Source organism: Loxodonta africana, chromosome 13 (genome assembly GCF_030014295.1).
Source record: "Loxodonta africana isolate mLoxAfr1 chromosome 13, mLoxAfr1.hap2, whole genome shotgun sequence".
NCBI lineage: Eukaryota > Metazoa > Chordata > Mammalia > Proboscidea > Elephantidae > Loxodonta > Loxodonta africana.
In genome coordinates, this window is record NC_087354.1 from 29,515,484 (window position 1) to 29,540,370 (window position 24,887).

The following is a 24,887-nucleotide window of genomic DNA, read 5'->3' on the forward strand; positions in this document are numbered from 1 at the left end:
GCCCAAGGTCCCCAGCTTATAAGTGTCAGAGCAGAGGTGGGAGCCAAGTAGACTGGGCAGCTTGGCTCACTCCCTTCACCACCCTGTCATCCTGACACTCACTCCTCAGAACTCTTGTGACAGGGCGATAATGAGGCACGTGAAGGTCACCAGGAAGGGAACCTGACACGTTAGCGACTCATTGGATTTCAAGTTCGCTGAGAACAGAAACTGGATCTCATAGTTAGAGACATGCTTTATGACTGTAATTGAAGCCCTCTGGTAGCTGAGGCTCTGTCTTCTGGACTGCTCGTTCTTGCTTCTATTTTCTCTCTCCCTTCAAGTTATATACGCACACATAAATAACAAACACATAAAGTATTTCTAAATATGCACAAACATTTGGGATATTTATGGCCAAATAAATTGCAATGTGTTTTCATGGGAAATAGCCTACATTTTATCTATAATCTTACTGTAACTATAATTTTTTATTTCTTCATTTCATCATCCCATTCTATGTTTATCTATGTGTAAATAGTTTTTATTTAGTTGCAATCACAGTGTATATATCTGTGGTGGCTGATTTAAATAACATTATGTTATACTCACTAACTAACATAAAGATGTGTGGTCATTCTGTTTAATCTTTTTAAGAGCCACATTGCTGCTGTCGCTCTGTTATAGTTCTTTTAACCGTTCCTCTTTGTAGGGCATTGAGGGTATTTAGAGTTTTTCGGCATTTTGAATAATGATGCTATAAATATCTTGTACGTAAAATTTTTTTCCTTCTCTTTAATGACTTTGGAGTAAATTTCCAAGAATGGGTTATGGAGTCGACATTTTTTTATGCTCTTGATGCGTATTATCAGATTGTCCTCTAGCAAGGTTGCCCCAGTTTACGCTGCCATTTTGTAATGAGCAAGGGTGTTGTCTCCTGCAGGGACAAGTATGGGTGTAACAGGCGCTCTGTGCCAGGCGCAGTGTGGTGTTGCGAGTCAGTTTCCTCCTTCACACTCACTGCCACCCTCCAAAGACGCCCACTCTACAGCTGATTCGACAGCAGCTAACAACAGTTTTGCCTAGCAGTGTAGTCGGTGGCTTGAAGATCCAGGCAAATGTTCAGATTTCTAGGTGACACAGGTACATGGGGAAGAGTGAATCCAGAATTGGACCCGAAAGGCAGAAACAGGCAGAATCTAACAAAAGTGGAAACAATGGAGAATAATGATAAGATCCTACACTTGGGCATAAGAAGCCATCTGTACAAGTAGAGAATGAGGAAGCATGGCTTGGCCACAGAGCCTGGGTCAGAGACTTGGGGGCACTATCTGATAGCATGATGTGCCAATAAGAAGACCAGAAACGCCAGTGAGAGCACCTTGTGTGTGCCAGGCGAAGCGCTGCTGTCTTACCTACCACAGTTGTCCGTTTCATCTCCATAGCAAGCGCACAAGACGGATAGTAATATTCTCATGAAAAAAAATGGAGGCACAAAGAAGTAATTGGAGCAAGGGCGTAGAGCCAGCAAGTAGGAGAACTAAAATTGGAGTCTACATATGACTGCCCCAGCCTCCAGTATCATCTCAGAACTAATAGAATAGCCAGATCTCCCATCCCCAGAGAGTTGTGCTGTAGGCCAGGGACACAGGAGGTTAGATTGGGAGACATCACCACACCAGAGCAGGGGAGTCTCATGGTCGAGGGAACAGAGAAGAGTAGGCTCAGTGTGGGATGTGATCAGAGGGGGCTGAGTCAGAAGGCAGCCTCTGGAACCAGTATTGCCTCACCAGCTATATAGCCTTGAGCAGCTGGCTGAACCTGAATTCCAGATTCTTCAGTCATAAAAGGGATTACCGTGAAATGTGGGTTACTAAGGGCTTTGTAGGCAGTTGGGTGCCTACAATATGTAATAAACATTTATTAAATGTTAGGGTTATTTTTATTCAAATATTTGATGATCTGTTAATGCTAACAAGAGATTGGCTGTGTTCTCCGTGGCCCAGATAAGTGCTAGGCAGGGGAAGACGGGGATGTCAAAAAGTAATAACAACACAAGGTGGTGAGTGTACTCAGAGAGGGTGTAGTGAGCACGCTGTAGCAGCATGGAGACCAGCCTGACTCTGCTAGGTGAGGAGTTGACTTGGGGAGGAAGGATTCTCCAAGGAGTCCTTGGTGAGGATGGATTAGATTCCTTCTCCAAGGAATCAATGGTGAGGATGGATATAGAGCTCATAAACGAATAGGGGGGTGGGCTATAGGGAGGACAATCCAGGCCAAATGACACGTGCAGCTGCCTCTAAGCGTGATGCATTTGGAGACTGATAGCATTTGGACTGGAGAGCTGGCCCTGAGCAGGAAAATCCATGGGGATTAGTGAGTCCATCTGGGGAGAGCTTCAGCCCCCAAAGTTTTAAAAGTAATTCATCGGTGTCCTTTGTTGTTGTTATATTTTGTTTCATCAGAATTTTAGAAGTAAATTCCTGTAGTTTGTTATGTTCTTGTTAATTGCTGTCCAGTTGGCTCTGGCGACAGAGCAAAACGTTGCCTGGTCCTGCGCCATTTCACGATCATTGGTATGCTCGCATCCATGGTTACAGCCACTGTGTATTTTGAGTGCCTTCCAAGCTAGGGTCTCATCTTCAGCACTATATCAGACAATATTCTGTTGTGATCCGTGTGGTTTTCATTAGCTAGTTTTCTGAAGTAAGTCACCAACCTTTCTTCTTAGTCGTTGTCTGGAAGCTCTGCTGAAACCTGTCCACTATGGGTGGCCCTGCTGGTATTTGAAATATCAATGGCATAGCTTCCTGCATTATAGCAACAAGCAAGCCACCACAGTACAACAAAGTGACAGACAAGTGATGGTTTAAATTACAGTTTGTTTTATGTATGTGTGTGTGTGTATATATATATATATAATTATACTCAAATCCAGATCCAAATCAGGCCCATATACACCCACTCCTCGTTTATCGACATGGTTGAATTCCAAAGACCAGGTCATTATGTGAAAATCGGCATTATATGAAAATGGAGGGTGACCACATCAGATCACAAAATGGAGGATGACTGCATCATTACATAACTGCCAAATTACATCATTACACAACTGCCAAACCACTGAGAATCACAGCCCAGCCAAGTTAACGCGTAACCTTAACCATCACAGCCAGCGTTACTCTTACCTCGCAGCTCGGCATTCGTTACTGCCAGACTTACATCATTAATGTGCACGATAGTCAAATACTAAATGTTTTGCTATTGACGTAAATGTGAAATGTTGGATAACGAAGTAGTCAATAAGTGAGGAATGGGTGTATTGTAATTGGCTGATAGGTTTCTTAAGCCTCTTTTAATAAGCCCTTCACTTTTAATAGTCCCCCAACCAAGTCTGCCTTCTCCACATGGGCTGACTGAGTGAAACATTCATGGGCTTTCTGGATTCCCCAGGACACACCACAGGCACCATGGGCTCACATACCCAGAACGAATGTGAGCACCAGGCACGGCCCTGGCAACTACCTAGTTGCAGAGGTACCCCAGCGCCTGCTTACCTCTGGGCAGCCCAAGTTCTGTTTGGAAGACTCTTCTGTGGTCTTTATTTGCTTCTCCTTGTCGTTTAGGTCTTGACCAAGATGTCACCTTCTCAGAGGGCCTTTCCCTGACTCCCCTTCTCCATCTAATGTTGTACACCCCATCCCCCATCGTTCTCAATGGAATCCTCCTGTTTATATCCTTGAAGGCTCTTATGACTTGATGAAATTATGTAACTATTTACACTCCCCTCCCTGCTGTAGCTCCCCAAAGCCTAGGATCCTCCTTGGCCCATAGAAAGTACTCACTATGTCAGTGTTTACAGAATGCTGACTGAATGAGGACCAAGGTGACAGGTGTGAGGTGACAGTTTGCAGATTTAAGGTGATATTTTACAAACCAGCGTGTCTCAGATGGGTGAGCCTTGTGGCTGTGTAAGTTCTCCCTGTGCAGATCGCATCGCTCTTGAGCAGATGTCAGGCTTCCAGGCACCCTGAAGACCCTTCTGGCCTCTTGAAACTGTGACATTGACCAGAAGAAAACTAAAAGGATGTTAACTCAAAGCCCCATATCCTTCCTTGCCTGGCACATAGTCCCCTCAGAGCTCTCCTTCTGAAAAGGTTACAAAAGATCTTTTTCCATTGATCAAACCAACTCTGCTCCAAACCACGTAAGCATTAATCTCTTATTATTGGACATCTTCTCAGATATGATTGGAAACTGTTAAAAACAGATCTCTCTTGAACAGAGGAGATAATTACGTATTCTTGTGACTGAAAAACCTTTATGTTGCCTTTGAAAGGTAAATTCATTAAGGAAAATCCTGTGTGACAGTACTTACTATTTATTTAGCACTAACGCGTGCCAGGCGTGCTGCTGAGTGTTTACGTATTTACGTTTAAAACTTCCTGTGATCATCACCACCTGGGAGATAGATATTAGTATCCCCACTTTACAGATGAGGAGATTGAGGCTAAGGGAGGCCAAGCACCTGTCTTAGTTATCTAGTGCTGCTGTAACAAAAATACCACAAGTAGATGGCTTTAGCAAAGAGAAATTTATTCTCTCTCAGTCTAGGAGGCTAGAAGTCCGAATTCAGGAGGGCTTCCTCTGTTGGCTCTGAGTGAAGGCCCTTGTCATCAATCTTCCCCTGGTCTAGGAGCTTTTCAGCACAGGGACCCCAGGTCCAAAGGACAAGCTCTGCTCCCAGTGCTACATTATTGGTGGTGTGAGGTCCCCGTGTCTCTCTGCTCGCTTCTCTCTTTTATATCTCAAAAGAGATTGACTTAAGACACAACCTAATCTTGTAGATTGAGTCCTGCCTCAATAACTATAACTGTCGCTAACCCCACCTCATTAACATCATAAAGGTAGGATTTACAACACATAGGAAAATCAGATGACAAAATGGTGGACAATCACACAGTACTGGGAAACATTGCCTAACCAAGTTGACACACATTTTGGGGGGACACAATTCAATCCATGACAGTGCCTTACCTGGGGTCATATAACTAGTAAGTGGCAGAACCGGGATTCAAACGTAGGTCTGTGTGATTCTAAGCCTCAACTCAATACCTCTGGCATAGTGTTCATTTCCTGTTTAGGATACTGTTCAACATAATATAGAGAAGCAAGAGGATATTTGAACATTTAAAGAGATTTTCCCCCTGGTGGCAGTCATTACTATTTTTATTAATAACTGTCATTTATATGAAGCCCTGGTGGCATAGTGGTTAAGGGCTCGGCTACTAACCAAAAAGTCAGCAGTTTGAATCCACCAGCTGCTCCTTGGAGACCCTATGGGGCAGTTCTACTCTGTCCTGTAGGGTCGCTATGAGTCAGAATCGACTCAAGGGCAGCGGGTTTATCACTTATATAGCACTTGGAGTCCCTGGGAAGTGCAAATAGTTAATGCATTCAGCTGCTAACCAAAAGGTTGGAGGTTTGAGTCCACCCAGAGGCACCTCGGAAGAAAAGCCAGGTGATCTACTTCCAAAAAATCTCAGGCACTGAAAACACTATGGAGCACAGTTCTATTCTGACACACATGGGGTCGCCATGAGTCAGGGTCGACTCGATGACAACTGGTTTTTATATAGCACTGGGTATATGCCAAACACTATCCTATGTACCTTATATGTATTAAATCAGTTGTTCCCCTTTTACATATGAGGAAACCGAGGCATTGCATGGTTGACTAACTTGCCCAAGATAACAAAGCTGACAAGTGGGAGATCCAGGCTTCAAACCCTGGCAGCGCAGTTCAAGTCTATGCTCTGGAACAACAGTGTACATCGTCTCCCCAAGTGAAAGAACACATCTTGCTGATCCATCTAAGGAATAAGGAAATGGTCCCTAATCAGATACCTCTTAGGTTTGCAGAAGAGCCTCCAGGAGCCTCTCAGAGCCACAGAATGGGCCCGGTGGGTTTGCATGCTGACCTTCCATTCATCAGGTATCCTACGGCATTCTTGGGGCCAGGCCCTGCAGTGAGGATACAGGAAGCTCCCCAGCTCAAGAGGGACAGCTCACCGTCTGTTGTGGGGACACGGTGGGGGTGGGGGGGGGAGGTTGGACATAGCCACAGTCCATCTAAGCTTATTGGCTGGGTTTGTCCGAAGAGAGTATTTACCAGCTGCAACCTTTTCAAGGACAGGGGTCAAATTTTAGTTTTTAATATTTATTTTTGTTAATCTCCTACATCAAGAATATCACTTAAAGAGATATGCTCAGTAAATGCCTGCAAGATGGAAGGAGCCTGTGATTTAGAGTCCAGTGAACCGAAGTTTAGAGGAAACATTTAGAGGAGAAAAGGTGCAAGTTTACTTGAATAGTTACATGGCCTCACCTCGTTATCAGCGTCACACAGCTCACCTCGTACGTACTTTTGCAAGGGCCAATTTGAGAAGCTGTGCTTATTGAACAGAAAAGCCTTTCTTTTTTTGAGCTCAGTCTGAGTTTTGACTCTGTATACAACGACAACCAGGCCACAGGCGGTTATCCTGAAGGACACAGTGCTTGCATTCCAGCTGCCCAGCCTTCAATATTGACCTTGCCAGATCTGGTGGCCAAGGGGTGAACATCACACTCCTCCAGCTCAAAGCCACTGTCTTCTATATTCAGGGTCAGCTCTTAAAATCAGTACTGGCAGGTTACTTTTATTGTAGTACAGCATGTTCTACTGACTGTATTTTAACCATCTAAAAATCAATTTTCATTCTTCAAAAAAATATTTTTTACTACTTGCCTTCATAAATCAAAAAATCTAGCTCATAGATTTTTTTTAATTAGAAAATATTAAATATTTCCCTTTTGATGAGTTAAATTACAATCCAACATTATATGGCATTAGCTGATCTTACCAAAAAATAAAATTTGAAACCATTAGAATGACTAGTAGAACCCACAAGGGTGAAATTTACCAAACTGTGTTTTCAATTTTCTTATTGAAATGGATCCTGTACTGTGTCCAGACCAGATACACAACCCTATCATGCAGATGAGACCAGTGAATAACACTTGGAAATGAAGGAAGTCGTAGAAATCTTCAAAAAATTTTTTTTGAAGTATATTTTCAAAAGCTTAACCTTTAATTGGAACACTGCAGCAACGGATATGTTGGCTTTCTTTTTATTGGCCTAATTGATTTTCTAACCCAGACAGTGTTTGGAATGTGAATATTTTCATCAGTGATGCTGCAGGAAACCAGTAAAATCAGGACACTTTCTGCCCCATCTTTCTGCCTTTGGCCAAATGCCTTATCCCAACAGTCTGGCATTCGTGTTCAGAGCAAAGTGGAGCTGGATGAAATCCACCAGCCAAGGAAATGAGCTAACCAGAATTATCCAGCTTGTGGTTATTCTGGCCTCCATTTCTAAAATTGACTCTTGAAATTTTATGACCAGGAAGTTTGATCTTTATTTGGAGAGACAAAAAAATAAGTAAGGATTTTTTTTTTAAGTTTCTTTTATATCAGGTGAAAAGGAATAAAAATAACAACCTGGCTTGGACCCCCCTAAGGTAACTATGCCCCTTCGGATCATGAGCCTTCTAAGAACTTAACACCCATCTCTGACTAAAACACCAAGCTGGGGTACTTTGGCATGAAAAAGTGTCTCAAAAGATTTAAATTGCCTTTCCTGTGAGTTTAAACAGTGAAGAAGTGGCCCCTTCTCTCATTTCTGGATTTTTGACTCTCCGGCTGAGAGGAAGTACCTGGAATTCCAGCATTGTCTTCCGCTGGAGGAGGTGCTCTTTTACACCATCCTGAGTTTAGTACTAAGGTTTTTTGTTTTTCAACTGTCTTTTGCAGTCTCGAGGTGAAACCAGAAAACTGCTTTGCTTAAAAACCAAAACCAAACCCAGTGCCGTCGAGTCAATTCCAACTCATGGTGACCCTGTAGGACAGGGTAGAACTGCCCCATGGAGTTTCCAAGGAGCGCCTGGCGGATTCGAACTGCTGACCCTTTGGTTAGCAGCTGTAGCACTTAACCACTACACCACCAGGGCAGCATTTCAGTCTTGGAAGACAGGAAGCCCCTTAGCTGAGGTGACCATATAATTTAGCATCCCAACTGGGACACTTGAGAGTGAAAAGGGACCTTATTAATAACTGCGTCAGAACAGACAAACTACAGAACTCCTTCAGGCAAACTAGGATGTTTGGTCACCATACCCGTAACATGCTATAGAGATTGTCCATGATGCAAGACATCTCGCCATAAGGAGTTGCAGACAGTAATTTTTAAGACACTTCTATTTTATTTTACTGCTCATTTACCATAAGACATTTGATAGGTCATGAACATAGGTACTTCCATCAGCTTCTCACATCTACCATTGACGCAGACTCAGTTTTGGATTGTAGTCATGACTCCAGATTGACAACTGTGAATCATGGAACCTCTGCAACAGTAGAGCCTTATAATGGCAGAAGGACACCTGGGAAGGGAGGAGGAAGAGAGAGGTGAGAGAATGTGAAAGTGGCAGTAGCGAATTAGTGGAAGCTCAGCCATTGTAGTAAAACCCCAGTGAGATCATCTGCTGAGAGTTGCCGAATAGTAGGAGGGTGCTCAGGGGCCAGGAGCTGCAGGGAATGCAATGGAGGGTCGTCTGGAGAGCGGAGTTGTGGAGAGGCAGTGATAGGTTCTGCGCTTTCAGGACGAGGTCTGAATACCTAACCTTCAGCCGGTTTTAGGCCCTCTGTACCTGGGGAAGGAGTCCTGGTTGGCACAAATGGTTAAGTGGTCAACCACTAGCCAAAAGGTTGGCAGTTCAAATTCACCCAGAGGCACCTCGGAAGGGTCACAGCCTGAAAGGCCATAGCCTGAAAAACCCAGTGGAGCAGTTCTACTTTGCATCCATGGGGTCACCATGAGTCAGAATCGACTCAGCGACAACTAACAACAATAACATACCTGGAGAAACAAAGCCAAAAGCACTTATTTGTGAAAACCTTTGTTTCAAAGATAAGGACAAGGCCAGCTAATCTGATGGGCAAAGAGGGGCTCTCCCTTTTTATGCCTACAGCTGTTTTCTTCCTGAGTGACTCAGCTTTGCATTAGCTTCCTCATAACTTTGGTAACTTGAAGAAATGACTCATGCACTTTGAAAATGTCAAGGTCTGCTAGCTCCCACCCCCACCCCATGCCATTAAGCTGACCATATTATTCTCCTGGATTAAATTTAGTGGGAAAGGTATTTAAGTACTTCTTTCCCATCCCCAGCACAGTAACACTGGCAGGTATTGTATGCTTTCATTCCACATGATTCAAACTTCCTTCTTCTCCAGCTAACACTTATGGTACACCCACCATGTGCCAGCCCATGCCTGGCATGGAGGACAGAGATGAGTCAAAGTCTTCATCCCCAAGGAACACCAAGTCTCTTCTGTTTTAGCCTGCTTAATCATGTTTTTTTTTTTTACATGATTTTTTTTTTTTTTTAATCATGTTAGTGCCATTTGGGGAAATGGCTTTTGAAATAGTAGCTTGCAGGCAGGCTTTGCATTGTCTTTCCTTAGAGGTAGGAGGTTAGGGAAAAGGCAAGGGTCTTCCCTGTTCTCAGCAGGCAAGCCTTTCCAAGATGGCCCTGTAGTACTCATCTCTCTAAGGCCAGGTTAGTGTCTCATATTTTATCATGTCTTTAGAACCAGCAGCAAAAGATCATATGTCTAAATCTCGTTACTGGTGCTAATCCTATACAGATTAAATTCATAGGACCTCATTAAAATCCTCCTAGAATTAAAAAACAGATTACCGTAGCTCTCAGTAAAACAGTCCACGGAGGGGCCCCCAATCACAGAGGGTGTTTGGGACCTGACATCAGGTGGAAATCCCCAGGGGAACCCAGCGCCTACCAGAAGGCTGGGCAGACACACTGTGTCTGTGCCCTTCCCTTGTCTGGGAGAGATGACAGCTCTTCCCAAAACGCCCAACAGCTTGTGCAGCATCGGGCAGGGCTGGCCTTTTATCCAAATCAAATGTGTTTGGATTTAATTAGTCAAGGTTCCCAAAGTGCCTCCACAATTAGCTGTAATTGCTCCTCAGTCGTGTAGCAAATCTGAGTGTTGTAACTGCCTGGTGACATGTGGGCATCTGCTCTAGGTCTCAAATAATTAGGCTCAAACCTGCGTAAAGGTAGATGAGTCTAAAAGGGATCTGATGGTGACAACGTAAGACTGTTAATAGTTAACAGATAAATCCCTGCAGCACTATTGCTTACGTAGATTTGCGATACAAGGTAAAAGACCTGAGCTTTGGAGTGACGTGTGTTCAAGGTCCAGCGCTCCCACTCATTCACTGTGTGAGGTGGGCCAAGTCTCGTCATCTCTTTATATCCGTCCCGTCACCTGTGTTTCACAGGGCGTGCAACAGAGCGCCTCCGCTCCTTTGTCCATTCATCTAGGCTATACTGCTTAAAGTGCCACTAAGAGCGTGCCCTGCAGACACAGCTGTGAACAGGACCAATAAGACCTTTGCTTTATGGAGTCTGTAATCTAGTGGAGACTCATTATATGTTAGAACAAAACATAAAGGTATAAATAACAAGCCCAGGGATGAATGAAGTTAGGCAGGAACCCAAGGAAATGGGTGAAGTAAGGGGTTGGGTAGCCTTTTTTTTTTTTAATTCTTTATTTTTGCTATATTTTTAAATTGGATTCTTATTTAAAAAGTAATGTATGCACATGGTAAAAACATTCAAATAACATGAAAAGATGTGGAAACGGATAGTGATGGTAGTCGTACCACATGGGGAGCGTGATTCACCTCACTGAACTGTACATGTAAAAATGGCTGAAATGGCAATTTTTATATATATATATATATTTCATCACAATACATTTTTAATAACTTTTTAAAAAAGCATTCACTTAGTGCAAAAGTCTGTATACAATGAGTAAAACTAAGTCTCCCTCGCACTCCAGACGTCCAGTTCTCTTCCTCAGCACCGATGTCTGTTACGGTTTCTGCCTGGCGAATATACTGTCAGTTATGTGTGCACACATAGTCCCTTTGAAAGCCCCCGTACATCCATGAGATTGTCCCGCCCCCGCTGGGCTGCCCCTGGCTTTTGTGCTTGATGAGATGGCCCAGGAGTCATTCCATGTCACCAGATCTGCCTCTACTTCCTGCTTTTTCACAGCAGTGTGGTGCTTCATTTAACCAGATCTCTCCCGATGGAATTTTAGGTGGTTTCCAGTCATTTGCTGCTACAAACAGTGCTGCGGTGGACAGTCTTGCACACGTTTACACACATTTGCAGGTGTGTCAACTGTATTAAAAAAAAAACAAACCCGTTGCCATTGGGTTGGTGTCGGCTCATGGTGACCCTGTGTATTACAGAGTAGAACTGCTTCAGAGGGTTTTCATGGCTGTAATCTCTACAGAAGCAGGTCGCCAGGCCTTTCTTCTGTGGCACCATGGGGTGGGTTTGAATTGCCAACCTTTAGGTTAGTCATTGAGCACAAACTGTTTGTACTACCTGGAGACCTGACCTGCAGTATAAAATCTCCAAAAGTGGAATTACTGGACCAAAGGTTTGTACTTATTCAAACATCAATAGATGTTGCCACATTGCTCTCTGAGGGTTGTACAGTGTACACTCCCACATCAGTGGAAGACCAGCATGCCTGTTACCCATACCCCCCCGCCACCCTAGTCTGAGTATTGCCACATTTGTTGATCTTTTCTAATATGAGTGGTGAAAAATAATTTCTAATTGTAGTTTTAATTTGCATTTATTTAACTATGAATGACATGACATGAACTGCCCCTTTAAAAGACAACAGAGGACCCCTGAGGGAGCAGGAGAGCAGTGGGATGCAGACCCCAAATTCTCATAAAGAGACCACACTTAATGGTCTGACTGAGACTAGAGGGACCCCGGAGGTCATGGTCCCCAGACCTTCTGTTGGTCCACAACAGGAGCCATTCCCAAAGCCAACTCTTCAGACGGGGATTGGACGGGACTATCAGATAGAAAATGATACTGGTGAGGAGTGAGCTTCTTGGATCAAGTAGGCACATGAGACTATGTTGGCATCTCCTATCTGGAGGGGGGATGGGAGAGCAGAGGGGGTCAGAAGCTGGCCAAATGGACACAAAAAGAGAGTGGAGGGAAGGAGTGGGCTGTCTCGTTAGGGGGAGAGCAATTAGAAGTATATATAGCAAGGTGTATATAAATTTTTGTATGACTGACTTGACTGTGAACTTTCACTTAAAGCACAATAAAAATTTAAAAAGACAACAGAGACAGAAAATTGAGGATTTCATCTAGCTTTCCTGTCAACTAGCGCAGTGATCCTCAAAGTGTGGCTCCTGGACCAGTGGCATCAGCATCTCCTGGGAACATGTTCAAAATACATGTTCTTGGTTCTCATTCCCGGCCCACTGAATCAGAACCTCTGAGGGTCGGGCCCAGAAATCTGTGTTTTAACAGCCCTTTCTTTAGGCCCAAACCCATTCCCAGATGATGGTGTGCTGCTGGTCCAGGGGTCACACGTTGAGAACCACTGGGCTAGAGCGTCATTCTTGCAATGACATTTAACCTCGATGCTGCTTTTCAGACTCACTTTTTAAAAGAAGGATTACCAGAAAGCAATTGTAGCACTTAGGGCTTTAATTGAATTTAATATTAATTGTATGTACTTAAAGCTTTTAGGAAACCCTGGTGGCTTAGTGGTTAGGAGCTACAGCTGCTAACCAAAAGGTCGGCAGTTCAAATCCACCAGGTGCTCCTTGGAAACCCTATGGTGTAGTTCTACTCTGTCCTGTGGGGTTGCTATGAGTCAGAATCAACTAGTCGGCAATGGGTTTGGCTTTTTTCTTTTTTTTTTAGGGCTTTAAAGTTTGTTTTTCTTAGGTAACTGGTGAACCAGGAGGAGGTTCCTGGTTGTGTTGTGCAGGGCTCTGTTGCTAGCAGCACATCTGCCCCCTGCTGAATCCTTGTTTTGAGGAAATGTTTGGAAAGCTACTAGGAAGCTAACAGCTAGCGCCATCTTTAGATGCTTCAAAAGACGCTGGGCAGCGCCCCCGTCTGTGAAGGCTGGTCCCTGCAAGTAGAAGGAAAGGAAGCCTGAAAAGGAATGGTGCAGAGACAGAACAGGAGGCTTCCTCAAAACAAAATGCTTCTTCATACTTGTCTGAGGTGTGAGATCTTTGTTCCTTAGGTCTTTGGTTCTCAATCCTGGCGACACATTGGAATCACCTGAGGATCTTGTAAAAGAATGCCCATGCCCGGGTCCCACCCCCAGATAGTCTGATTTAATTAGTCTGGTGAGGTTTGTTGTTGTTTTACAAGATCACCCAAGTGATTCTAAAGTGCTATCATGTTGAAAACACTGCTTTAGAAAACAATCTTCTAGGAATCTGGATTGGCCCTTTCAAGTGTTAAACTACAATTCCGTGTTTAAACAGTATTTTTAAGAGAAAAAAGAATTACAATCAATAATAACAAAAGGAGCCCTGGTGGTGCAACAGTTAAGTGCTTGGCTGCTAACTGAAAGGTTGGTGGTTCTAACCCACCCAGCAACTCTATGGGAGAAAGACCTAGTGATCTGCTTCCATAAAGATTACAACCCGTCCTCTTCTGTCACATGGGGTCGCTAGGAGTCAGAATCGACTTGATAGCACCCAAAAACGGCAGCAATAATAAGAGCTGACACTGAATGCTTATTATGTCACAGATCCTGGTCTAAGCGCTTTATGTGTATCACCTTATTTAGTCCTCTAAGCCACCCTCTAAGGTAGTTACCGTTATTACCTGTCTTTTACAGATGAGGAAACAGGCCCAGAGGGTTTGGTAACTTGTCCAAGGCCACGGTGTTTTCCATATTCCCTGATGATAAAAGTCATTTGGGGTATATGCTAAAAGTATGCATGCACAGACCCCATTCTCTTCCTGAAGACTGAAAGCTCCAGCAGGGAGCTGGGAAATGCAGATTTTCCTCCTCCAGCTCCAGGGCTTGCTTGTCATCAGAAGGAAGTTGGGAGCACTGGGGGCCAGTAAGTGGTAGGCCCCAGCAGTCTGACCGCAGAGCACTCTTATTTAGCCATGACATCAGTCTGCCTCTTTAAGGCTGTGTTTTTAAGGCCTATTATGCTTGACACCCAGCCTCATGCACAGCTACCACCCACCCATCACGTGTTGCTATGATGCTGAACAGGTTTCAGCAGCGCTTCCAGACTAAGACAGACAGAGTAGGTAGAAAGGCCTGTAGCTCTTCTTCCAGAAATCAGCCAGTGAAGACCCTATGGATCACAGTGGTCCCATCTACAATCCTTCATGGGACCAGGCAGCATTTTGTTCCTTTGGACATGGGGTCGCCATGAGACGGCAGCTAACAACAACAACGTGACCTAGAAAAACAAAAAAAAAAAAACATTGCTATCTAGTCAATACCAACTCATAGCAACTCTATAGGACAGAGAAGAACTGCCCCATAGGGTTTCCAAGGAGCAGCTGGTGGATTCAAACTACTGACCTTCTGGTTAGCAGCCACACACTTTGGTAAACAAATCTCTCTAACAGGATTTCTAAATGTTTGATTTGTTGCATCACCAAGCAGCTGTGATGCCAGCCAAATGCATTTGCAGAACCCCCTCTTTTTCATCACAGCTCCCCATTTTAAACCTAGTATTCCCTATGGGTAAAATACTTCTTCCATTGCTCTCTTTCTTAGAAAGGAAACTTGGATGAATCTGACCTCACTGTGGACAAAAGTCTGGCATTTCAAATCCAAAGTTAAGGGTTCAGGGTTCCCTCTGGACCAGCTTTTTGTTCCCTCAGCAGCCTTGTCATCAGAAACCATCACTTCATCAACTGTTTATGGAAGGCCTGCAAACTGCTTCAGCCTTTCCTAGGTGTCCAAAAAAAAATCAAAACCGTTATCACTGAGTCGATTCCAGCTCATAACAACCCTATAGCACAGAGTAGAACTGCCCCATAAGGTTTTCAAGGAGCGCCTGGTGGATTTGAACTGTCGGCCTTTTGGTTAGCAGCTGAACTCTTTTTTTTTTTTTTTAATAATTTTTATTGTGCTTTAAGTGAAAGTTTACAAATCAAGTCAGTCTCTCACATATAAACTTGTATACACCTTACTACATACTCCCAGTTACCCTCCCCCTAAAGAGTCACCCCGCTCCCTCCTTCCAGACTCTCCTTTCCTGACCATTTTGCCAGCTTCTAATCCCCCCTACCCTCCCATCTCCCCTCCAGACAGGAGATGCCAACATAGTCTCAAGGGTCCACCTGGTGCAAGTAGCTCAGTCCTCATCAGCATCTCTCTCCAACCCCTTGTCCAGTGCAATCCACATTTGATGAGTTGGCTTCAGGAGTGGTTCCTGTCCTGGGCCAACAGAAGGTTTGGGGACCATGACCGCCGGCCGGGCTTCTTCTAGTCTTAGTCAAACCATTAAGTCTGGTCTTTTTATGAGAATTTGGGGTCTGCATCCCACTGTTCTGCTCCCTCAGGGGTTCTCTGTTGTGCTCCCTGTCAGGGCAGTCATTGGTTGTGGCAGGGCACCATCTAGTTCTTCTGGTCTCAGGATGATGTAGTCTCTAGTTCATGTAGCCCTTTCTGTCTCTTGGGCTCAGAGTTACCTTGTGACCTTGGTGTTCTTCATTCTCCTTTGATCCAGGTGGGTCGAGACTCACTGATGGCCGCTTGCTAGTGTTTAAGACCCCAGACACCACACTTCAAAGTGGGATGCAGGATATTTTCTTAATAGAATTTGTTTTGCCAATTGACTTAGATGTCCCCTGAAGCCATGTCCCCAAAACCCCCGCCCCTGCTCCACTGACCTTCGAAGCATTCAGTTTATTCAGGAAACTTCTTTGCTTTTGGTCCAGTCCAGTTGTGCTGACCTCCCCTGTACTGAGTGTTGTCCTTCCCTTCACCTAAAGTAGTTCTTATCTACTATCTAATCAGTAAATAACCCTCTCCCACCCTCCCTCCCTACCCCCTCTCATAACCACAAAAGAATGTGTTCTTCTCAGTTTAAACTATTTCTCAAGATCCTATAATAGTGGTCTTATACAATATTTGTCCTTTTGCATCTGACTAATTTCACTCAGCATAATGCCTTCCAGGTTCCTCCATGTTATGAAATGTTTCACAAATTCATCACTGTTCTTTATCAATGCGTAGTATTCCATTGTGTCAATATACCATAGTTTATTTATCCATTCGTCTGTTGATGGACGCCTTGGTTCCTTCCAACTTTTTGGTATTGTGAACAGTCCAGCTGAACTCTTAACCACTATACCACCAAGGTTTCCCTGCTAGGTGTAGGAGGGAGAAAAATCAGAGACTTGGTGTTCTTCTGTCTCATTGGAGAGAGACACATACTTCCTTCTGAATAGTGGCTTGTGTTTTTCGGTTTGGGAGAGAGGGAACAGTTCTTGGCCCCAGGTTTTTCCCTTAGTCTTAAGCATCTTTTGCCACCTTCCAAGCCTCAGAAGCCCCCACCACTTGCAGAATGTCAAGGTATAGGGGATATATCATTAAGGAAGAGGCATGAGGGGGCCGCCAGGGCTGTCGAGAATATTGTACATCTTGATCTGGACAATGGTTACATGGGTGTAAACATGTAAAAATTCATCAGCTTGTGCACTTTCCTGTGTGTATGTTCTACCTCATTAAAAATAAAAAAGAATAGGGCAGCTTTATGTGTAGTGATATGTAATGGTTTCCAAGACATATTGTAAAGGAAAAAAACAAGGTCCTAAATAGAGCCCCTGGGTGGCGCAAACAATTAGCACTCAACTATTAGCCAAAAGGTCAACAGTTCGAACCCACTCAAAGGTACCGCAGAAGCCAGGCCTGACCATCTGCTTCTGAAAGGCCACAGCCTAGAAGACCCTAAGGAGCACAGTTCTACTCTGACATACGTTGAGTTGCCATGAGTCAGAATCGACTTGACAGCAACTAACAACAATAACATGCTACCACTGACATTTTAAAAATGAATATAGGAAATTTACCTTTTACCATGTACCATGTGTGTGTGTAAATGCTTACTCAAAAAAAATTTTTTTAGTGCAGATTCCTGGGCCCAGACACCATCTTACTGAATGAGCTTCTCAGGGGGCAAAGCTCAGGAATGCTCATTTCTAACACCCTCTCCAGGTGATTCTGTGCACACTACAGTTTGAGAGCCTCTACATGGGGTTGTGCTGGACTGCCTTAGGCTGCATCCCGTGACAAGAGGAAGATAAATACAAAGGGAGCTTGTTCCAGGCTCAAAAGGTAGTGACCCCACGGCTTGCTGGATTAGGGACAGAGCTGTTCAACTTTATTAGGAATGTCACAACCTCTGAGCTGTTGCCAAGGTCAGCAACTCGAGTTTCCATCGTAAATGGATAATCTCATCATGTTGCTGTGTTTTGTACGTGTTTCTTGCCAACGTCCCTAACTTTCCCTGTTACGATTATTTTAAGTTGGTTCACTGCAGAGCCTGGGGTTGGGTCTTAGAAGGATGAGCTAAATTCTTTCCCCTGTGTATGGCTGTTCACCTCCTCTTAGCAAAGCTGCTTCAACAGCTTCCCAAGGGGACCCCAGCTGAGCTCACCCCTCCTGGGCAAGCATGGCCCAAGCATCCTCTCTGTTCAGAGGTCCCTCTGTGTGTTTCTGAATGAGTTTGCCTCCCTCGGCACCCTCTCCCTACGTCACCAAGAACAATTTACCCTAATTCTACAGAGCATCCTGGCCGTCCCTCTGGACCAAAGTGTGCCTCTCCTTCCCTGCCCTACATTGACAAGAAGATCCTGTAAATAACATCCACTTGGTAGTTAATACCATGGCCCCCACCCTCTGGCTTCTCATCCCAGTAGTGCGCCTCCCATGTAGCCAGAGCCAACTGGGGCTCAAAGAGAAGCCAGCTGCCTGCTTGCTGTAGTTAGAAAGCCTGTTGTTGTTAGCTGCCATTGAGTTGCCATCAAGTCAGCCCCCAGAGCACTCTTGGAAATCCCATGCACAGTGGGCCGAAACACTGCCTGGTCCTGTGCCATTCCCATGATCTGTTGTGGATCAGACTTTTGTTATGCATAGGGTTTTCATTGGGTGATTTTCTGAAGTAGATCACCGGGCTTTTCTTCCCAGTCTATCTTAGTCTGGTAGCTCTGCTATATGCAACCAGGAATTCTACCAGTGAACCATATATATTGTACACGTGGGTATAGCATCCCAATTTGTAAGCTAAGAAGCTAATCCCAAAGAGTTTTGCTCTTGCTTTTATTTACATCCATGTGTGAACAGGCGTGCTCACTCCGAATGTCTGTTTGGAGTTCTGCAAGCATCTAGACAGGTTTCTCACAACCCACCTTTCGAGGAGCACTGTACCTCTGTTTGATACATGTACACCCATTCATGGGCACTACTGACGCTGTGGTTCCTTTAATACCCAGCAGCATTTGCAGACTTCTCTCTGGGTAGCCAAAGAGCAGTGTCTGTCTGTCTGTCTGTCTGTCTGTCTGTCTGTCTGTCTGTCTGTCTGTCTGTCTGTCTGACACCTATTTAATAACCTTCCAGCTTGCACTTTCTCTAAGATTTGTTGCACCTACAACAAGTGATGCCCTTACCCTCTGCCTATAGGCTGCACTTGGGAATTTGGAGCCATGGTCAACTACATCAGGAAGACGTACCCCCTGACTCAGCTGGTCGTCGTGGGCTTTAGCCTGGGTGGTAACATCGTGTGCAAATACATGGGGGAGACTCAGGCAAACCAAGAAAGGGTCCTGTGCTGCGTCAGCGTGTGCCAGGGATATAGCGCACTGAGGTGAGTGATCTCTACCACTTGTTCCCACTTTCTTCCATCAAGTCCTGCAGTTGGCACTTGTTTATTGAGATGCCCCTGTGCCCCAGACCCTGATCGTGAAGACCAGGGCAAACACTGTGGCAGATCGAGCAGAAGTTTCTGAGTCAGGCTCACCTCGTTTGGCTTCCACATCTTAAGATGGAGTTGTCCTATCGGACCCCTTAAACCTGGGCTATGCCACTGCATCTTGGCATCATGGCTGTAATTGGATAAGCCAAATGACCCCTTAATAGCTGCTGTTTCTCTATGGAGTCTCTGTGAGGTAATGTATGATCTGTTCATGCCTCAGGAGTTTTGCAGAACTGTGGGTCATTGAGGGAACACAGGAGTCTGGCAAGCCAGGATCTGAGATCCAGGCCTTGTAATTCCAGACCACGCTTACCTAAGAAAGAACTGAGTCTTCTGGAAGGCATCTGTAGCAGTCATGTAATCTGTGCCCTTGCCTTCAAGTATTCATCCCTCCTGTGCATCCCAGACATCCTCACAAAAGAGCTGACCTACTAGGTCAAGGTTTATCTCGCCCCTTAGTCTCCCACCAACAGATACCTGCGAGGTGAATCCTTGCTGTGAACACTGACTTTGTGTTCAGGGAGTGCTGAATTTGATCACTAGGAGGATGTGGGACAAGTTTTGTCTTAATTTTTTTTTTCAATGCACAAAATCTTAAATGACAACAGCTTCATTTTAATTTGCTGCAGTAGCACCATCTGCTGTTGACAAGAGCATGTGATCAGCACGTTTAGCTGGGGAACTAAGGAGTGGAAGCAAAGAAGGTTCAAGAAGCTAGGGTGCTAAAACTTGTGAGGTGCTGTACATAAATAGTATAAATAGCTTCACCTTGGAGTCTAAAAGAACTTTGTATATATTATTATTTATCCTTAATATCGACCTCATACGGTAAGGAGAAAAAGAGGCAGCTTTATTCCGTGGGGCACAGATAGCCAATATCAGGACAACAGAACTGGTGACAAGTCAGGGAGATGCTGTCCCTATGTGTGCTGGTGCTGCCCAGGCCTCTGGTCCCCTCAACATTATAATGAGATCTCTTCACTGAGGGACAGTTCCTTATGATAAACCGGCATGACCTTTTTTTTCCTGCCAAGGCATGAGGGTGATGAGCCTTTTCAGCACTGGGATGATGGCAGCCATGCTTCCTTTACGCCGAGGTGGAGCACGGAAGGCTCGTCTGCCTCTGCAGGGGCCACATGAGAGCTCATGGTTCTGGTAAATTCCTCCTAGTTGAGTCTGGAGAGCCGCTTGCTCAGTGACCCCCACCCTCTGGCTTCTCATCCCAGTAGTGCGCCTCCCATGTAGCCAGAGCCAACTGGGGCTCAAAGAGAAGCCAGCTGCCTGCTTGCTGTAGTTAGAAAGCCTGTTGTTGTTAGCTGCCATTGAGTTGCCATCAAGTCAGCCCCCAAAGCACTCTTGGAAACCCCATGCACAGTGGGCCGAAACACTGCCTGGTCCTGTGCCATTCCCATGATCTGTTGTGGATCAGACTTTTGTTATGCATAGGGTTTTCACTGGGTGATTTTCTGAAGTAGATCACCGGGCCTTTCTTCCCAGTCTATCTTAGTCTGGTAGCTCTGCTGAAACCTGTTCAGCACCACTCAAGCCTCCACCGACGGAGGAGGCACACTGGCCAAGAATCAAACCCAGGTCTCCCGCATGGAACCAAGAATTCTACCAGTGAACCACCAGTCCCTATAGCAGAGTCTAGCAGCTGCTAAACAAGCTCACATTGTATGATGTGCTGAAACACTAAAGGAGGCCATGGCTGTTCAAGGCAGGAGCCCTGTTCAATGCCTAGCCAGCCTGGTGGATCAAGATGACCCCGCCTACCTAGCACTGTCCATGTGTCTGTCTGTGTCCCTTCTCCCTTAGGTCCCAGAGTCTAACCAGACTTGGCCTGGAGCAGTTGGGGATACCCCCTCTTGTCCCTGATGTCCAGTCATCAGTCCCACCCTAGGGGCTGCCTTAACTGCAGTATTACTGTTTAGCAGTGCCCATTTGGAAATAATCCAGATGTCCAGCATAGGTGATAGCTAAGTAAATTATAATACACCAACTCAGTGGAAAACAAGGAGCTTTTATTTTTAAAAGATCAAGAAAATATGCAACATGACTGAATGTATATATTCAAAGCAGGAAAAAGGGTACCTGTGGAAAAATATAACTGTATATGGACAAAGCCTAGAAGGGAACCATCTAGAGTAAAAACAGTTCTTATGTTCTCATGGCAGCATTCTGGGAAATATTCAGTGTACTGTAATTTTAATGTTTCATTAGTATACTACTTTCAACTTTTCTTTTAATATCTTCTAGTATATTGCATAGATCCACATCCCATAAATTTGTCCCCAGTCTTAATTCATAGCACCCCCATCTTCAGTCCTCCTCTTTTGAATATTAGGATCATGCTTGCCCATCCTCTGGTCTTACACGAACTCTCTCTCATTGTCATCCTCTGTATTTTCTGAAATACCAAAGGAAAGCTGTTTGTTCTCATGGTCTTTGGAACTCTGAGGTGTTGTTTATTTGAGCTGGGAGGTTTGAATTTGAATGTTAGATACATTCTTTCCCTCAGTTCATTTACTTCAGACTTCAGTTCCTTTTCACCAGCATTTGATCCACTCTTTTTGCAAACTACAAATTGGAAGTTGAGCTTGCTCTGACAGTACTTCAGCAGCATAAAGTGGTTGGCCCGGCTCTTCCTTGCTTTATCATTTGCTGTGAATATAATTTTAAACGCCTGTTTTGTTTGGGCCCTCTCCTAAGTTATTTAAAACTGTGTATCTTCCACAACAACTTTTAAAATTCTTTTGACAATTCAAAGAGAGATCCTTCACTAGCAGATGGCGGGAAGCCAGTATGGGTAATATTATTATTTAATTAGAAATAAAGGATTTTAAAATAACTTTATTTATCTTGGAGTTAGACAGACAAACAGACAGATAGATGATAGAAAGAAAGATAGATGATAAAGTTTTTTAAAAATCCATACATATACATCTATCGGTCCTATCCCATCCAGAGCAAAGGAGAATGAAGAAAATCAAAGGCACAAGGAAAATATTAGTTCAAAGGACTAACGGACCTCATAAACCACAGTGTCCACCAGCCTGAACCCAGAGGAACTAGATGGCACGCAGCTACCACCACCGACCACTCTGATAAGGACCAGAGTAGAGGATCCCAGAGAGTAGAAGAAAAATGTAGAACAAAATTCAAATTTCCAAAAAAAGACCAGACTTACTGGTCTGACAGAGACTGGAGGAACCCCCAAGACCAGTCCCTGAACACCCTGCTAACTCAGAATTGAAGTCATTCCCGAGGTCCACCTTTCAGCCAAAGGTTAGACAGGCCTATAAAACAAATAATAACACACATGGGGAACGTGCTTCTTAGTTCAATCAAGTATACGAGACCAAATGGGCAACACCTGCCCGAAAGCAAAGACAAGAAGGCAGGGACAGGAAACCTGGACGAATGGACACAGGGAATCCGGAGTGTAAAGGAAAGGGAGAGAGTGCTGACATCATGTGGGGATCGAAACCAGTGTCAGAAAACAATTTGTGCAAAAATTTTTGAATGAGAAACTAATATGCATTGTAAACTTTCACCTCAAGCCCAATAAAAAAATTTTTTAATGGTAAAAAAAATTCATATATAGCATTTTCAATTAAGGTTCTGAATGAAACCACACTGGTTTCTGAGGGTAGTCTCTTCTCATTTATGACCTCAATGACAGAACCACTTTCTGAGGGCTTGGCAACTTCAGGAAGCCCCTTGTGTTTTGGAGTCATCCTGGTTCTTTCAGAAGTTTTTGAAACCCCTCTTCCTACAAGCAAGGGCTCACCCTGGCTTATTCTGAGCCTTTCGCCTCCTGGTAGTTATGACCTGGATATTTCTCCAGGGCTCCACACATCTCTCCTGTGCCCTCACCCAGGTTCTTCTGGTGGGTTGGCATCAGGTTTGGTGAGGAAGAAGTTCTGCCATCCCTTGTCTATGGAGAACAGAGCTATCTAGAGACAGGTCAAGAACTTGGATGTTCCACTGTTTAGCCAAGTCAGGTACTCATTCAAGGAGCCCTGGTGGCACAATGGTTAAGCACTTGGCTGCTAACCAAAAGGTTGGCAGTTCAAACCCACCCAGCAGCTCTGCAGAAGAAAGACTTGGCAATCTGCTCCTGTAAAGATTATAGCCAAGAAAACCCTATGGGGTAGTTCTGCTCTGCCATATGGGTCACTATGAGTCAGAACGAACTCTACGGCAACCAACAACAGGCACTCATTCAGTGTTCAGAGAACTAAAGTCCCCTGGCTTTGGTGTCCATTTTTTTGTTTGCATCAAAAATGTGTAATTCATTTCTTCTCTCTGACCTGGCAGCTCTCAACCAAACATTCGCCACATGTTTTCCCCCTTGGACTTTGGAATCAGCCTTTTGGAGTTTTGCCATATAGCACTATTCTGCTTCTCTTTGTACAAGTTTACCTCATTTTGAGTAGGGAAGCCACGCAGTGCCCATCGCACGGTTCCTTCCATTCCTGGTCCCATCACGTACTCTCCTGAGTTAAGGTCACCTTGTGTGTGCTCTGCCCATGAACGTGTTGATATCTGAGGCTGCAAATAAATGGCATGTCTCCTTCCCTTCCTTTCCCAACCATCCCCTCTCACAACCTACTGCTATTCTTGTCATCCTGTCATACCTGAGGTCTGGCCACCACAGCACCCTGCATTGTCACAGTGTCATCTGAGTATTCTCCCCCTGCCTCCACCACCATTCTCTTTAAACCCTCTTGATGCGGACATCTGGTTTCTAGGCAGACATCCTCCCATCCTCAGGAGATGCATGCCTCACATAGTCCAGGAGCCTGCCTGTCCTTCCAGTCTCTTCAGCCATGGCCAGCCCTTCGCAGCTGCTCCTCCCTGCAGAATTCTAGCCACCATTAATAAAAGCTGTGAAAACACCGCTAAGGTACCCTAACTGACCTGTGTCAGGCCTGTGATGGAACTGTTTAGATACCTCAGCATTAGGAACAACCTGGGCATAGAAATGGATTCTCTAGTTCAGTCTCTTGATTTGACAGTTGAGGAAACTGAGGCTCAGAGAGGTGAAGTGGCTTGTGCAGAGTTTGGTCAACTTCCCAGGTATCAGATGGACCATAGTCCCAGTCTCTGCACTACCTCTTGCCAGCCAGGTGGTGCAGATATCGTCCCACCCCCATCCCATCACCAGCCCAAGGCCCCGGGTCCATTTGCTAAACTAGACCTGTCTCCTGCTCCTCTCCTGGCAGCCCCAAGCAAAAACAAGGTGGATAAGTTGGAGTTTGGCATCAGTGGGAGGTACATGCATAAGCTTTTTGATGGGGCTGTGTACACAGTAGCTCCAGATGGCATGCTTGGGCCCTTTACCATCCCTGAAAATGGTTGTTGAGCCCCGTGGCACTGCTGTCTAACCTGTTAATTTTGGCTCTTCTTCATGTCTCTTTGATCATTACTCTTCTCAGCAGGACAAATAATTCTCAGTAGCTCATAATCTAAAATTATTTTCTATTTTCCTCTTCCTCAGCACCCCCCCACCTTCTTTCTCCTTCTTTCTTCTCCTACTTCTTCTTCTTTTATTACAGAAAATTTCAGACACAAAATAAAAATGAATAGGGTATTGAACCCCTACGTATCCATCACCAGCTTCAACAGCGATCAACTCATGGCCACTGTTTTCCTTTAACACCCACTCGCTGGATTATTTTAAAGCAAATCCCAGACATTATATCATATCATTTCATCTGTAAACATTTCACTAGGTAGCTCTAAAAGACTCTCAGGACTTTTTCTTAAACATAAACACAGTACCATTATCACATCAAAAAAAATAATTGCCTAATACCGTTTCATTTCTTATTCATTGTCAAGCTTTCTCATGCATATGAGGTGATTGAAAATACCATGGCTTGGGTCAGGCACACCTTAGTTGTCAAAGTGACATCTTTGCTTTTTAACATTTTAAAGAGGTCTTTTGCAACAGATTTGCACAATGCAATATGTTAT

General features: G+C 44.6%; 1 protein-coding gene across 4 annotated transcripts in view; it reads left to right on the top strand.

The window, feature by feature from the left end:
- ABHD2 (abhydrolase domain containing 2, acylglycerol lipase) overlaps window positions 1-24,887 on the top strand; it is a 126,874-nt gene that overhangs the window by 84,598 nt on the left and 17,389 nt on the right. For all 4 annotated transcript variants that reach the window (XM_023553037.2, XM_003413894.4, XM_023553038.2 and 1 more), the window contains one exon: window positions 18,614-18,797. In XM_023553037.2, coding sequence (XP_023408805.1) covers window positions 18,614-18,797 — 184 coding nt within the window. The remainder of the gene's footprint in view (window positions 1-18,613; window positions 18,798-24,887) is intronic.